Below are 16,702 nucleotides of genomic sequence, written 5' to 3'. Positions count from 1 at the left end.
TATAAACTCAGCTGGGTGCAGTGGCTCATGCCCATAATCCCAGCACTTTAGAAGTTTGAAGTGGGTGGATTGCTTGAGCCCAGGAGTTTGAAACCAGCCTAGGCAACATGACAAAACCCCATCTCTACTAAAAATACAAAAAATTGTCTGGGCGTAGTGGCACATACTTGTAGTACCAGCTACTTGGGAAGCTAAGTTGGGAAAATCACCTGAGCCCGGGAAGTTGAGGCTGCAGTGAACTGTGATCACCCCACTGCCTGCTAGCCTGGGAGGTGGGAGTAAGACCCTGTCTCAAAAGAAAATTATAAACTCCTTTAGGATATGGACTGTGATCTCTGTGTGTATCTATGTATTTGTTTTCTCTGTTTTTTTTTCTTGGAGCACCCAATACCATATTAGTAGCATACTATAAATATTTGTTAATTGTTTTTGATAGTTATTAGTCAGATGTTCCATATGAGCACTTAAAGGACAAAGTGAAAAGGGAAAGCATGCCATTTTCTATTGTAAAAATACCATTTGTTGTTTATTACAGTTTTTTATATTAGTTATTGAAAGAGTAAAATTGTTCAGTATGAAGTCCTCTGAATTCTATAATAGTTACTTTATATTAGTTACAGGTAACTAATACAAATTTAATATAAAATATAAATAATATAAAATCTACATTTATAATGTAAGTATAAATTTAAGCTTCTTACTAATTGGCTTTATTTCTATTTTTGATTTTTTAACCAGTTCTCAGAGAGTGTGAGTGGTACAAAATTTGAAGAAGATAATCTTTCCCATTATTCTCCGTGGTCTTGTGGCACCATAGGCTCCTGTATAAATGCCATCGATTCAGAGCCCAAAGATGTAATTGCTAATTCAAATGCTGTGTTAATGGTATGATTTTGCTGGGGTTGCAGGGGTGGAGGTGAGAGATGATGCATGTTCACTCAAGTTGTAGAATGAATGTTTTCTGTCTATTCATTCATATTGTTGCCTTGTAACTCATCATTAGCAGGGTATATTTAGGTAAGTCTGAAATAAATTAATGTTTAAATCATTTGAACATTGGTGGTTTAATGCAGTTTGTTGGATTATCATTGATGTCTAGAGCTAGTTTTAAATTTGCCAAAAAATCTAATTACATGTCTTTTGATAGCTTATATTTACTAGCTGAAGTAATTGCCAACAGTCCTTTTGTTGATTTTCTTTTGTTTATATAGGACCTGGACAGTGGTGATGTTAAAAGAAGAGTACATCTATTTGAAACTCAGAGAAGGACAAAAGAAGAAGATCCAATAATTCCCTTTAGTGATGGACCCATCATCTCAAAATGGGGTGCAATTTCCAGATCTTCCCGTACAGGTTACCATACCACAGATCCCGTTCAGGCCACTGCTTCCCAAGGAAGTGCGACTAAGCCCATCAGTGTATCAGGTAATCCATTTACATGATACCTAGCCTGATAGGTTCTAAGAACTATGCTTTTTTTTTTTTTTTAATTGAGACAGAATCTCACTTTGTCACCCAGACTGGAGTGCAGTAGCATGATCTCGGCTTACTGCAACCTCCATCCTGAGTTCAAGCGATTCTCCTGCCTCAGCCTCCCGAGTAGCTGGGATTGCAGATGTGCATCACCGCGCCTGGTTAATTTTTGTAGTTTTAGTAAAGAGTATTTTGTATTTTAGTTTTACCATGTTGACCAGGCTGGGCTGGAACTCCTGGCCCCATGTGAGGCACCCACCTCAGCCTCTCAAAGTGCTGGGATTACAGGTATGAGCCACTGTGCCCGACCCAGGCACTTGCATTTTAATCCCCAATTTGTGAGGTGGAAAACATTTCCTTTAATTTAATAACCATAGGAAACTCAGAATTAGGTAGTTTAACAGCATCATATGGCCAGTGGGATAGAATACAGATCTATTTTTAGAAGTACACAGTCACATCAGTACACTGATTTTTCACTTTTTTGATCATTGTTTCTTTCCTGTCTGTAGATTATGTACCTTATGTCAATGCTGTTGATTCAAGGTGGAGTTCATATGGCAACGAGGCCACATCATCAGCACATTATATTGAAAGGTAATGTTTTTTCTTAATTCTATAGGATTCTGCATTCTCAGACTTGTATGTATCTTAAGAGTATACCTCCTACCCCCAGTTCATGAAATGTGCTTTGCTTGTCTTAGCTATGTAACCCATTTCTGAAAAATATTTGCTTTTACATTTGGAATGATGACTCAAGTTTTCAGGGTTGATGTGTCAGATAAAACATATGGTTATTTCTGCTTTTGTTGCTTCATTCACTTCACTTTTATTACAGTAAACATCTTTCTCTTTAAAGGGACAGATTCATTGTTACTGATTTGTCTGGTCATAGAAAGCATTCCAGTACTGGGGACCTTTTGAGCCTTGAACTTCAGCAGGTAGGCTCTGTAACTCAGCTATTAATTTTTTAAAAATAGAATGACAGTTGAAAGCTATGGTTTACTTTTTTTCTCTCCTCATATAGGCCAAGAGCAACTCATTACTTCTTCAGAGAGAGGCCAATGCTTTGGCCATGCAACAAAAGTGGAATTCCCTGGATGAAGGCCGTCACCTTACCTTAAATCTTTTAAGCAAGGAAATTGAACTGAGAAATGGAGAGGTAAAGAAACTGAACCTTTTGTCTTCTTGCTTAATGTATTTGTTTTCTGCTGTTGCATATTGGTTATACCATTACTGAGTGCATTTTGGTGTGTCTGTCTCTGATGGATGACGGATTGCTTTTAAAACTTATAATAGAAATAAAATTGTAGTCCTAGATTTCTTAAATAATTCTTTAACTAGATCACTGGGATGTTTTGTTGTTGTTGTTTTCTTTTTGAGACGAAATCTTACTCTATTGTTTGGAATGCAGTGGTGTGATCTCAGCTCACTGCAGCCTCTGACTCCCAGGTTCAAGTGATTCTCCTGCCTCAGCCTCCCAAGTAGCTGGGATTACAGGCACCCACCACCACGACAAGCTAATTTTTGTATTTTCAGTAGAGACAGGGTTTCACCATATTGGCCAGGCTGGTCTTGAACTCCTGACCTCAAATGATCCTCCTGCCTCAGCTTCGCAAAGTGCTGGGATTACAAGGTGTGAGCCACTGTGCCTGGCTGATCATTGGGATTTTTTGTTTTAATTTAAAAGAGAAGCCCCAGGTTCCACAAGCATAAAATCAGTATTTTTCTTAGTTACAGAGTGATTATACAGAAGATGCAACAGATACTAAACCTGATAGGGATATCGAGTTAGAGCTTTCAGCACTTGATACTGATGAACCTGATGGTCAAAGTGAACCAATTGAAGTAAGTGCCACAATTAGATAATTGAGAGGCTTTGTTCAATTGAAAATTTAAAAGTATAAAACTTTCATACTGAAGGATTAATATTTTATTTTATTAGGAGATCCTGGACATACAGCTTGGCATCAGTTCTCAAAATGATCAGTTGCTAAATGGAACGGCAGTGGAAAATGGGCATCCAGTGCAGCAGCACCAAAAGGAGCCACCAAAGCAGAAGAAACAGAGTTTAGGTGAAGACCATGTGATTCTGTGAGTGTTAGACAGAAAATTCATAACCAGTGGGCATAGGGCATAATAAAGAGAAACAGATGTTAAATTCATTTTTGGCTTTATGCTCTGAGGGGAAGATCTTATATGGGTAATGATTTGGTCAGTCTGGATTTTTAGGAAGGAAAAGTAAAATTGAACTAACAAAGTGGTCCATTTTAGTAGCCTAAAACTTGCTTTTTGTTGAGATAATCTATATTCTAGCATCAGGTTATGCTTCTTTAATCTGGTAGCCAAACTTCTAGACTACAAAATGGAGAATTAAAACCTAGATTAAGGGTTTCTCTTTTTAAAAATCATGTTAAGATTTTCTTGACTAGGCCAGGTATGGTGGCTCACACCTGTAATCCCAGAACTTTGGGGATTTGAGCCTGGCCGACACAGAGAAACCTTTTATCTACAAAAATACAAAAAACATAAGCTGGGCATAGGGGCAGGCACCTACAGTCTCAGCTACTTGGAGGCTGAGGCAGGAGAATTGCTTGAACTGGGGGGCAGAGGTTGCAGTGAGCTAGATCGCACCACTGCACTCCAGCCTAGGTGACAAAGCGAGACTCCATCCCAAATTAAAAAAAAAATTTCTTGGCTATAATACTGCCATTTTAAATAATTACTGCCAAAGATACGGACTTAATCGTCAACTTGATACTTTGTGTGGTCTTTAACTCGTATTTTAATTTTTATCATAATTTTTGGAAAATAGGATGTTTCAGGCCAGACCTGGTGGCTCACACCTATAATCCCAGCATTTTGGAAGGCCAAGGCTGGCGGATCATTTGAGGTCAAGAGTTCAAGACCAGCCTGACCAACATGGTGAAATCCCATCTCTACTAAAAATACAAAATAGCAGGCTGGGTGCAGTGGCTCACGCCTGTAATCCCAGAACTTTGGGAGGCCAAGGCAGGCGGATCATGAAGTCAGGAGATTGAGACCATCCTGGCTAACACAGTGAAACCCAGTCTCCACTAAAAATACCAAAAATTAACCAGTGTGGTGGCACATGCCTTTGGTCCCAGCTACTCGGGAGGCTGAGGCTGGAAAATCGCTTGAACCCAGGAGGTGGAGGTTGCAGAGAGCCGAGATCATGCCACTGCACTCCAGCCTGGGTAACACAGCAAGACTCTGTCTCAGAAAAAGGAAAATAGGACTTTTCTAGTTACTTCTGATACTTCTAGTAATAAAGACATGTCTTTGCTAGGGGTTCCTAAAGTTTGATGTAGTTTTTATTAAGTACGTACGGTTACTCTTAAAAGTTTTCACCTAAAGCTAATTTGTTGTTAATGTCATTTCTTTTTACTCAGGGAGGAGCAAAAAACAATTCTGCCGGTAACTTCTTGCTTTAGCCAGCCACTCGCAGTGTCTATTAGCAATGCAAGTTGCCTCCCCATCACCACATCTGTCAGTGTTGGCAACCTCATTCTGAAAACTCATGTCATGTCTGAAGATAAAAACGACTTTTTAAAACCTGTTGCAAATGGGAAGATGGTTAACAGCTGAAAGGAAGTTCATCTTTCAAATTTGTGACCACACCACGGAAGCATTTACACTAGCTTTTTATATATATAATATATATTATATAATGTATATTTTTTTTAAAAAAAGATATTACTGGGGGCATCCATTTCCTGTGGACTCTTTGATACTTCAAGCCCTCTTGCATTAGCATTATGAAAAAAAAAATTTTACTTTACTAGGATAACATGTTCACTTTCCAGAAGTGATTGGAATTTGGACAACATTTAACTTAAGCTTCAAGCAGCTTTTTATGAGTTTGTAGCAATCCGGTGCAGTAACTGAGCCATTTCCTATTTTAAATGGCTTCTATAGAAAATTAACAACTCAGTTATTAAACTAGCAGGATCCTACAATGATACATCTAGTGAAAGTAGACTTAGTTAACTTATTTATTTCTATTTTATGTTTCACTGAGAGAAGTTTCCATCTCATTCCAGCTGCTTTATTTATCTTTTTCATGGAACTTTGCATGGATTTCTTTTTCTTTTTTTAATTTTGAAGAGTGAAGTTAGATGTTCTTACCATAGAATTTTACAGGGTTATATACTAGCTTTCTTTACTGCATTATATGTAGGAGTGTGGTGCAGTGCTTTTATCTGTAGCATTTAATTTTTTTTAAAATTTTCCATTTTTCAAGAATAGTTTCTGCTTTGTTAATATTTATACACAGGCTACTTGTTGAAGTAATTAATTAAAAATATAACCAAGTGCCTAAGTCTTTCAGCTGATGTACTAGATATTAAATTCTCCTAAGTTATGCAGAATCGTTTTTACAATTTTGATAAATTATGCACTAATGTAATGGCAGTTTTTTAAAATGCAGATTTAAGCCTGTACATTGTTGAATCTGATGACTTGGCAAAAGAATCAGGTGCTTTCAGCTGTCTTGAGAAAACCCTGTATGTAGCGTTTGCACTGACTAACAAGATGGTATTGCTGGGTTTTTAATTTAAACTAATTACTTTGGATGTTCATTGCATTATCTTGGTTAAATATTGTTTATTGTTACTTCATGTTGGGGTTTAGTTTTTCTTGTTTTTTGACTGTTAGGTTGATAAGACTATGAACCATGTAATAGTAGAACATTGGCTAACGTTTATTCATACTCTTAAAAACATGAATAATTTCTGCCTTGCTAAAATGTGACTGAAATGGTTTTGACTTGGTATCTGAAATTATACAGTATGTTCAACCAGTCATGCCTCAGATTTGTGAGAGGTATTGTATTGAAACCTAAATTTCAGTCAACATTTGAAAAGTAAAGCTGGGCATTCCTTCCTGGTGATCTTACCTATAGTTTATCTTTCTGTTTTTGGGTTTTTTTTTTTTCCTGTTTCTTTAAGATTAGTTTGACTTTTATTATTTTTTTAATTAACTTCTGTGAAGTTGTTTACTCTGAAAATTGTACTGGAATATTTTAAGCCAAGCTGATCTTTCACCAGGTGTACTGTATGTAAGGGCTTTTCCTGCTAGCAAGATGCTTAAACAGGATCATGTTATTGGTCGTCTGAGCTATTTAGTTGTTTTACAAAACCACAGCATTGTATCAGATAAGATTTTGATAAAAAGTTTTGTGCACATTTCCAGGGGCGGGAGGGTTGACATTTCCCTGAAATTTCTTGATTAGAATGAGTAAATACTGGTGTTTGATACCTGTCTTAATGAACATGCTCATAAGGTGACTGATAAGTTGTAAATATACCTGAGAAACAAAGGGGTAGTTTTGATATTCTGGTGTCAGTATGGAAGATCTTACACATTTATTTAATACTCAAATGTATGAAGATGTTTGTTTGTAGCATAACAACAGCACAGTAGCCTTTGGTTAGTTTCCTTTGGTTAGTACTGTACCTTTTTGCCACGGCCAGTGCTCCCCATCCCTAAAAGACATTTTATTTATTTCACTCTGTAACCTGAAATGAATAGGAACAAGAGTTTTAAACCATGTTACATTAACTTATTTCTGACATTATAAATTAGCATAGAATATTACAGGAACATGATTGTTATATAATTTATATCAGAACCTTTCTATAAATATGTGCTTATTACATTTGAAATGCTTCCAATTTACTTTATTTGCTGTTTGTAATTCCAAAAAGGATATGCAAACCAGACTGTCTATTTCATGGATATTTAATAGTGAGATCTTCCATGTTGAAGGTAATGTATTTTTTTTTAAGATTTTAAAATTGCTATTTTGTTACAAAATAGAGACCTATTAACAGTTTGAGAGCTCCTTATGTGCCCTCAGGGAAAGAACCCTCTGTGCAACAGAACTACACAAAACATCTTCAGCACGTTCTGAGGGTGAATATATACTACATAAATTGATCTTGTGTATTTAACCTTATCTTTTTAATTTTAAAATTGAAAATTTGAAACTTGGTTGTGCTCTGCTGGAGGGGGTTGGGATAAACTGCTTAGATGTTTGCCTACTTGTCCAGTGAAATTACATTTGCATCAGTATATGTATATACCTGCCAACCTTATTGGTATGTCTCAGAACATTTATATTAAAATAATGCTTGTCTTGCAGCAGGTGAGCCCATAAAACAATAACTCCCTGTTCTTAAAAACTTACTCTCTTTTTCACTAACAACATGGGAATTGTTTCTGTGTTGAAATTATTCTGTGTTGCATCCATTCTCTATGTAGTGGTCACCTTCTGTCTGTCATGGTGGGTTTAATGTGAAGTAAAGCCATTGGTTCTCTGCTACTTTCGAAGAAAGGGCAGTCATCTGACCCTTCTTCAGAATGGTACCTGATATCATCGAGGAAAACGTTACAAATCAGACCTAGGATATGACTTTCTAAAATTGAGGCATTTCCTGTCATTTGACCTTTTTACCAACAAGATGTGATGTACACATTTGGAATCAAAGGATACAAAGCAACAAGGGAGGAAATTTGTAATGTGGGTAACCAAACTGTTTATGTTACCTATTGTCTAATCAGAAAAAATAGTCTGAGGTCTGTAAAGCAGGAAAGTGGTTATTTTCTTTTATTTTTTGTGTTTTTTGTTTTTTAATTTCTAAGTTCCATTCTGAAGTCCATGTGCCCCATTCAGTTACTGTGGGTGTAGCATCAGTTTTTTTGTGGTTTCGTTTTATGAATTCGGAGAAAGTTCCTAGTTTTTTTTTTCTAGTTGGTACCTGAACAAAGCAGATTCCCTTGCCTTTGCTGCCATGTCTTATTTTCAATGCCATGTGATAAACCAGTGTCATACATGAAAGTTGTGCATTGTAATTTTCAAAAAAAAGGGAGTTCATTAGGCCAGTGACACTGATTTTTCTTTCCCATCATAGCTATTTATTCTAGTAAAAGGATAATAAAAGAAACTTCCTTTACAAGAACTGAAATTTTCCATTTGTATGGATCTAGTCACTTTCATTCTGATTTCAAGTGAAGTCTATAAAGCACATCCCAATTTTATACGCTGCTTTGAGAAAATTACAGAATGCACTGCAATTTGTAGGAATCTCAAATGGGATCATTTAAACATTTAAAAAATTATTTTAAAAAACATCTAGCTTGCTTTGGATTTTAGACATTAAAGCCTATGTTGTCTTGTTAACAAGGGTGGAATTTATAACAATCAGATTCAGCATGTGATTTCACCTTTGAATCTGAGCATTTCTTCCCTATCTTCTTTGAGTCATTTTCTGAGCAGACGGTCACCAGTATTGATAACTAAGCATTAAAGGGTAAAGTTGCATTGCAACTATGCATTGGTTTCCTGGAAGAACTTTTCTTTTGTTTTAGTGAATGAAGAGGCTTGATGGGATCACTTACTGTAACTCCTTCTACATAAGGACCCCTTCTGCAAGCAGAACACAAAAGAACATGCTCAAGGAGTATCCCATTTTCTGGATAAATTGAATAAGTTTGCTAGTAATGTCTTTATACTAGCGGCTTCCTTGTATCCTTTTGCTGGCAAGGGAATACAAGGAGTCAAGGCCACAGATGAAAACACCCCACATTTGAGTGGAGTCTTATATTTACTCCAAGAGCAATTATTCCCCTCGAGTCTAAAATTGGCAGTTTTTTCATTTTTAAATAAAAAATTTAAAATAGCCCCAAACCAGTGGAACACAGACACTGGCTGCACTTAGTACTGCCAAAAGCCAAGGTCATTTGCACATACTCCATCAACCTGTCAAGAATTAGGCCTCACTTTATAACCCAAGGCATGGAAGTGCATGCATTCTCTTAGCTGGGCAAACAATTATACTGTAGTTGTGATACAACACATGTGGCTTTTATTTGTACTGCACATATCCACTGTACAGCCACTTGGGAGTATCGTGGTTAGCTTGCAGCAACTGCTGTCTGCATTTATACTGTTTATTGCATATTCTTTTCCCTGGAAGTGAAAGAGAAACGTTTTTCTTGTTGCATTGATTACATTTTATAAATTTGCTTAGCTGGAAAGTTTGGGAAAAGAGGCCTGTTTGTCAATTGTACAACCGATTGTGAAGCTCTAGTGTGAATATTTTTACGTCTGTATTAGACATTTTCTTTGCAAATCTATTGTTCGATTGAAATGTAAATGAAATTAAAGATGGTGTACACCCATCATGTAAAAAGCAGGCACCATCTCTAAGATGGATTTAATGCTCATTTTTAAGGCATATACTCAGCTTCTATTTAAAACTATAATTTAAAATAATTCTGTACAATGAAATGGGAAATATATATGGGAATAAATTCTATTCCATTTATTTCAATTTGAATTTCCAAATTGTAATGTTTCCCTTTGTGCTATAGGAATAGGATTAAATGGGGGAAGACTAGGATTTATAAGGCCTGTATATGGGGGGAGGGCAGAGATGGAACAATGAGGGTTGTGATGATAGTGAATAGCAAAGAGTGAATTCTGTGTGTTTTTGCTGTAGCACTGAAGTGAAGAGATATTAGCTTTGGCTGTTCACAAAATAGAGCATCATGATTTTCAGTGTTTGAGAGAAAATTGATGGAAAAAGTTTGCAGTACTTGACATGTATTTGCATGCACAAAATAAAATTATTTGTCCACCTTAAAAGTTGTTTGTTTAATGTCAATATTAAGTCTATGGTATATTTTAGTTATCTTGATTTTCTTGACATAGTTTTTGGCTTAACAGAGCTACCAGGCCACTCCTTGAGATTTAAATGATTACCTGCCTCATCCTATATCATAGGGAAGGGTCTGAAAGTAATGGATAGACCCAAGGAGGTTGAGATACACCTTAATTCTATCAAGTCACTTCATCCATTCAACACACAGCACTTTATCTGTGTGGGAGATGAGGATGTAGATTACTGAGTTTACTGTATAGTGGAAAAAGTAGGACAGATACATAACTAAAGTATGAAGACAGTTCTGTGGACCTCAAGAGAATGACTTGAGTGGATCTAGACACCATTTTCTTTGGGCCTCCAGTGGTTTTATTCATTCATTCAGCGGATGCATTTTAAACCCCTGTCCATGATGGTCAATAAGATTAAAGGTCCATGAAACATGAGTTTCTTCCCTAGAAACTCACAGTATGGAAAATCAGAAGACAAGTTAGAATAATTCAGTGAGCTGTTGTGCAGCCTGTAGGGTGTAGGGAAACCCCAAAGGGAAATTAGGGGGTTAGTGGTACTGATGAGCAAGAGGAAGTACTTCTCTGTAAAATGACCTCTGGCCAGACTGTAAGCTACCTAACATTGCACCAAGCAGAGATAAGTAGAGGAAGCACCCTGAGTTCCAACTCTACCTTCGCAACAACCCACTCAATCTTTAACTATTATCCCTTGAATTGTACTATCTTGGATAGAAAAGAGGAAAAAACAAACTACCATCCTTTACTTGAGATGTTATAACCCATATCTTATGTTTGAGATGTTACATAACTTGCCCAGATGTCATAACTACAAAGTAGAATCGGATTTCTGATTTGTCTGCCTCTTTTCTACCTCCCGAGGAGGTGATGAGAACCTATATTGGCCCTAAGTGTTACAATGGAAGAGGTGTTTAAGGAATGGTGATTCAGTCACTAATATAAATAGCCAACTCTTAGAGCACTTAATATGTTCTAAAAACAGTTTTAAGTGCAGTAAGTATATCATGACTTAGGACCATAAAATGGAGGCAGAGATCACAGAAATTTTGCCCAAGGTCACAGAAGAGGTAGGGACCTCCATGAAGGACAGTGAATACCATTCTAAAGAGACAAGTTATATAATCTAAACTTGGGATTTTAGAAAGATCAGCCATGGCGTGAAAGGTAAAGCTGGAGATTGACCAGCAGAGAGGCCAGGTCAGCAATCTAGGTAAGAAGTATTGAGAACATGGCCAAGCTTGGATGGAGGAAAAGAGATGGATTTAAAAAATAGAAGAGAGCAATTGACCAGATTTGTTGTGTAGGGAGTCTATTGGACATCTACTCATTACAGGGGATTAAATTTGGCTTAAAATCCCAAAGCCTATTGCTGAGAACAGACCAATATTTGTAAAACATGTACTCTTGTATACATCCTAAAGTATGTGACAATGGAGAATGAGGAAGGAGGAAGAGGGTGAAAATCCATGGATAGGTGATCCAGCTAAAGGAGAGGAAACAAGGAAATGAAATCCCAGGGAGATTTTATTTCCTTTATAATACCTATTGAAATAATTATGCACATTAACAAAGTATCCCAGATACCCATGGAATATCTTCATGATTAGATCTTTCATTTCAGGTTTTTACTCAAAAGTCAACTCCGGTGAGAATCAGTTGGAGGGTGCCATTTAAAATAGATATTTAGGGCCGGGAACGGTGACTAACACCTGTAATCCCAGCACTTTGGGAGGTCAAGGCAGGCAGATCACTTGAGGTCAGGAGTTCAACCTGGCCAATGTGGTGAAGCTCTTCCTCTACTAAAAATATAAAAAAATTAGCCAAGCATGGTAGCATGTACTTGTAGTCCCAGTAACTCAGGAGACTGAGGCAGGAGAATCCCTAGAACCTAGAATTTGGAGGTTGCAGTAAGCTGAGATTGTGCCACTGCACTCCAGCCTGGGTGACAAACTGAGACTCCATCTCAAACAAATTAATTAATTTAATAAATATTTAAACCCAAGATTTTAGATAAGATCAACTGAAGTTTTTTAAAAGCTTTATATTTCCCATTCTGGCCAATATGGTGAAACCTCGTCTCTACTGAAAATACAAAAATTAGCCGGGTGTGGTGGTGGGCGCTTGTAGTTCCAGCTACTGGGGAGGCTGAGACAGGAGAATCGCTTGAACCCAGAAAATGGAGGTTGCAGTGAGCTGAGATTGTGCCACTGCACTCCAGCCTGGGCAACAGAGCAGGAGTCCATTACACACATATACACACAATTTATATTTCAAAATAATTGTAGATTCACAAGAAGTTGCAAAAATTGTACAGATGACCATATAGCTTCACACACTTTCTCCAATAGTAGCATGTTATGTAACTGTAGTATAATTTTTGTTTTGTTTTGTTTTGTTTTTAAGAAAAGGTCTCTCTGTTGCCCAGGCTGGAGTGCAGAAGTGGCGTGATTTCGCCACTGCAACCTCCACCTTCTGGGCATAGGTGGTCTTCCCACCTCAGCCTCCTAAGTAGGTGGGACTACAGGTGCACACAACCATGCCCAGTTAGTTTTTGTATTTTTTGTAAAGATGGGGTATTGCCATGTTGTGCTAGGATTACAGGCGTTCGCCACCCATGTCCAGTCCCTAATTATAGTATAATACTAAAACCAGAGACTTGACATTCCTTCAATCCAGAACTTATTCAGATTTTACCAGTTTTCTATGCACTTACTTACATGCATGTGCATGTTTGTGTGTGTGTAAGTTCTATGTCGTTTTCACATATAGATTTGTGGAACCACCACTACTATCAAGATAAGAGAATTGTTCCATCTCTTCAGTGATCCCTCATGTTACCCCTTTATATTCACATCCATTTTCCTTGCTTACCCCCATTCTCCCATTCTTAAACTCTGGCAACCACTAATCTGTTCTCTGTCTTTGTAATTTTGTCATTTTTGGAATGTTCTATTACTAAAATTATACCATATGTATCCTCGAGATTGGCTTTTTTTCCCACTCAGTTTAATTCCCTTGAAATTTATCCAAATCATTTCATGTATAATAGTTTTTTTTCTTTATGTTGCTGGGTAGTATACCATGTACATCCATGCTATACTACATGGTATACTAGACACCATGGTAATGGTGTCTTTAGCCATTAACCCATTGAAGGGCATTTAGAATGTTTCAAATTTTTGGTTATTACAAATAAAGCTGCTATGAACATTTATATGCATGTTTTTGTGTGGACATAAATTTTTATTTCTGAATTTTTTTTAATGAATGAATTGGTATACTTTGTCTATCTCTGAAGGAAATTAATAAATTGGACTATAAGTTCTTAGCTTGGAAATGGACAAATTTCTTAAAAATACAATTTACCAAACTGGATATAAGATGAAAATAAAAATGGAAATAACTCATATTAATTATCTATTGGTATACCAAATTACTGTAAAACTTAGGGGCTTACCACAACATTTATCACCTCACAGTATCTGTAGGTCAGAAATCTAGATGTGAGTTAAATAGATCCTCTGCTTCAGGGTCTCTCACAGGCTGCAATCTAGGTGTTGGCTGGCACTGCAGTCATCTCACAGCTCAACTGGAGAAGGATCTGCTTCTAAGCTCACTCATGATTATTGGCAGGATTCATTCAGTTCTTTATGCCCTTTGGAATGAGGGCATCAGTTTTTTGCTGGCTGGAGGCTGGAGGCTACTGATATGGTTTGGATGTTTGTCCCCTCCAAATATCATGTTGAAATGTGACCTTGCATTGGAGGTGGGGCCTGGTGGGATGTATTGGATCATAGGGGCAGATCCCTCATGAATGGCTTGGCACCGTTCCCTTGTTGATGAGTGAGTTCTCACTCAGTTCATGCTAGATCTGATTGTTTAAAAGAGTGTGGTACTTCTGTACCCCACAGTGACCTTGCTTCTGCTCTTACCATGTGATACACTGACTCCCCTTTGCTTTACCATGATTGTAAGCCTCCTGAGGCCCTCACCAGGAACTAAGCAGATGTTGGTGCCATGCCTGTACAGCCTGCAGAAGTGTGAACCAAATTAAACCTCTTTTCTTTGTAAGGTACCCAGTCTCAGTTATTTCTTTGTAGCAGCACAAGAACAGACTAATACAGTATATTGGTACTGAAGAGTGTGACCTTGCTATAAAGATACCTGAAAATGTGAAAGTGGCTTTGGAACTGGGTAACGGGCTGAAGTTGGAAGAGTTTGGAAAGCTCAGAAGAAGACAGGAAGACAAGGGAAATTTTGGAACTTCTTAGAGACTTGTTAAGTGGTTGTGACCAAATGGTTTATAGAAATGTGGATAATAAGGGCGAGACCGATGAGGTCTCAGATGGAAAGAGAAAGTTATTGAAAACTGAAGTAAAGGTCACCCCTGTTATGCCCTAGAAAAGAACTTGGCTGCATTGTGTTCGTGCCCTAGGGATCTGTAGAAGTTTGAACTTAGGAATGATGACTTAAGAGTATCTGGTGGAAGAACTGTCTAAGCAGCAAAGCATTCAAGATGTAGCATGGTTGCTTCTAACAGTCTATGATGAGATGCAAGAGCAAAGGAATGACTTAAAAGGTGGAACTTATATTTAAAAGGGAAGCAGAGTAGAAAAGTTTGGAAAATTTGCAGCCAGTTCCCTGTGGAAGAGAAAGAATCCAAGCAGGGTGCAGAACTACCACTTGCTAGAGAAATTAGCATGACTAAAAGGGAGCCAAGTGCTACTATCCAAGAAAATGGGGAAAAGACCTGTATTGCATTTCAGAGATGTTTGAGGCAGCCCTTCCCATCACAGTCCAGAAGCCTAGGAGGAATGAATGGTTTCTGTGGCCAGGCCAGAGTGCTGCTGCCCTGTGTACTACTGCTCTGTGTACTAGTGCCCTGTGCCACTTCAGTGGGCTGCTCCAGCTCCAGTCTTGGCTCAGAGGGCCCCAGCTATGGTTCCAACTGCCACTTTGGAGAGCACAAGTTGCTCTAAGCCTTGAAGGCTTCCAAGTGTTGTTAAGTCTGCAGGCAAATGAAATGCAAGAGTGAATAAAGCTTGGCAGCTACCCCCTAGATTTCAGAGGATTTATGGAAAAGCGTAGGTGCCCAGGGAGAAATCTACTGCAGGGGCAGAGTCCCCAAAGAGATACTCACAAGGTCAATGCCAAGGGGAAGAGTGAGGTTGGAGGCCCACACAGAGTCCCCACTGGGTCACTGTCTTGTAGAGCTGTGGGAAGGGACTGCCGCTCTCTAAACCCAAGAATGGTAGAGCCACCTGCAACTTGCATCCTGAGCCTGGAAAAGTCACAGGTGCCCAACTCCAGCTGGTGAGAGTAGCCACAGAGGCTGCACCCTGCAAAGCCACATGGGGGAAGCTGGCTAAGCCAGGATGCAAGACAGAAGACAGGGAGTCAAGGATTATTTTGTGTGTGTGTGTGTGTGTGTGTGTGTGTGTAATCATTTGATCTATGAACTTTTTATTGTTCTGCTCCCCAAAGAGTACCCTGCCTCAGACACCACTTTGTCATCCACTATCCAGTGGGTGGTAGTCTTTTGGATGTTTTGCATGGAATTGCTGCTGTCCAGGGTATCACCAAGATTGAAGTCCTTGCCATCTTCCAGCAGTGGCAGTAGGTGGCGATCTCAGCCTCCAGCTTGACCTTGATGTTCAGCAGGGTGTTGTACCCCTGGGCCTGGCACTGCCCCTATGCCCTGTGCCAGCTTCGACTCCAGGTACAGCAGGATCCTGCTGAGCTGCTCCATCTACAGGGCATAGTGGGCCTCCACCTCCCTCAGGCTGTTCTCCAAGCTGGCCTTCAGATTTCTAATTGAGTCCAAGTTGATCTCCAAGGACTGGAGTGTACATCTCAGCTCTGTGAGCGTCATCTCCGCAGCTCCAACCTTGGCGGACTCTGTCATGACTACTGTGGTGTTCTCCTCAGTCTGCTGGGACCAGTACTAGTCTAGCTCCTTTTGGTTCTTCTGAGCCAGCTCAACATATTGGGCCCATGATCTTGGTGAGGTCCAGAGATTTGGAAGCATTTACCTCCATGGTCAACCCAGAGCTGCAACCTGGGCGTGTAGAGCTTTTACTTCCTCTTTGTGGTTCTTCCTGATGAAGAGCAGCCCCTCCTTGAGAATCTCAAATCTCTGTCTCCAGCTGCAGACGAGTGACATTGGTGTCATGAGTGACCTTGTGGAGCCCGTGGATACCACTCTCCACAGACTGGCACATGCCCAGCTCTGTCTCTTACTTGACTCTAAAGTCATCAGCAGCAAGACAGGCATTGTCAATCTGCAGAACGAAGCGGCGCTGTCCACAATATTTGTGAAGATCTGAGCCCTTGGGTCCTCAATGGTCTTGAAGTAATGGCTCCAGCCTCTGACCTGAGGTCCCTTCTTCTCCAGCTGCTCCCAGATTTTGCTCTCTAGCCTCCAGTTCTCAGCCTCCAGGCTCCTCACTCTGTCCAGGTAGGAGGCCAGGTGGTCGTTCAGGCTTTGCATAGTTCCCTTCTCGTTCTGGATGC

The 16,702-nt window shown here is 39.0% G+C and overlaps 1 protein-coding gene across 7 annotated transcripts in view; it reads left to right on the top strand.

Moving 5' to 3' along the window:
- The window catches only part of RC3H2 (ring finger and CCCH-type domains 2), a 61,105-nt gene extending 50,961 nt beyond the window's left edge, over positions 1–10,144 (top strand). For 5 of the 7 annotated variants that reach the window (XM_074395302.1, XM_074395304.1, XM_003940654.4 and 2 more), the window contains 8 exons: positions 739–885; positions 1,212–1,425; positions 1,986–2,070; positions 2,333–2,414; positions 2,501–2,635; positions 3,208–3,321; positions 3,419–3,567; positions 4,887–10,144. In XM_074395302.1, coding sequence (XP_074251403.1) covers positions 739–885; positions 1,212–1,425; positions 1,986–2,070; positions 2,333–2,414; positions 2,501–2,635; positions 3,208–3,321; positions 3,419–3,567; positions 4,887–5,082 — 1,122 coding nt within the window. In that variant the 3' untranslated portion in view covers positions 5,083–10,144. The remainder of the gene's footprint in view (positions 1–738; positions 886–1,211; positions 1,426–1,985; positions 2,071–2,332; positions 2,415–2,500; positions 2,636–3,207; positions 3,322–3,418; positions 3,568–4,886) is intronic. The other 2 variants (XM_074395303.1, XM_074395305.1) reach the window with 2 other exon arrangements.
- Positions 10,145–16,702: the final 6,558 nt, after the last annotated feature.

This window comes from Saimiri boliviensis, chromosome 2 (genome assembly GCF_048565385.1).
Source record: "Saimiri boliviensis isolate mSaiBol1 chromosome 2, mSaiBol1.pri, whole genome shotgun sequence".
NCBI classification, from domain to species: Eukaryota; Metazoa; Chordata; class Mammalia; order Primates; family Cebidae; genus Saimiri; species Saimiri boliviensis.
This window is presented reverse-complemented; position numbering and strand designations above follow the sequence as displayed.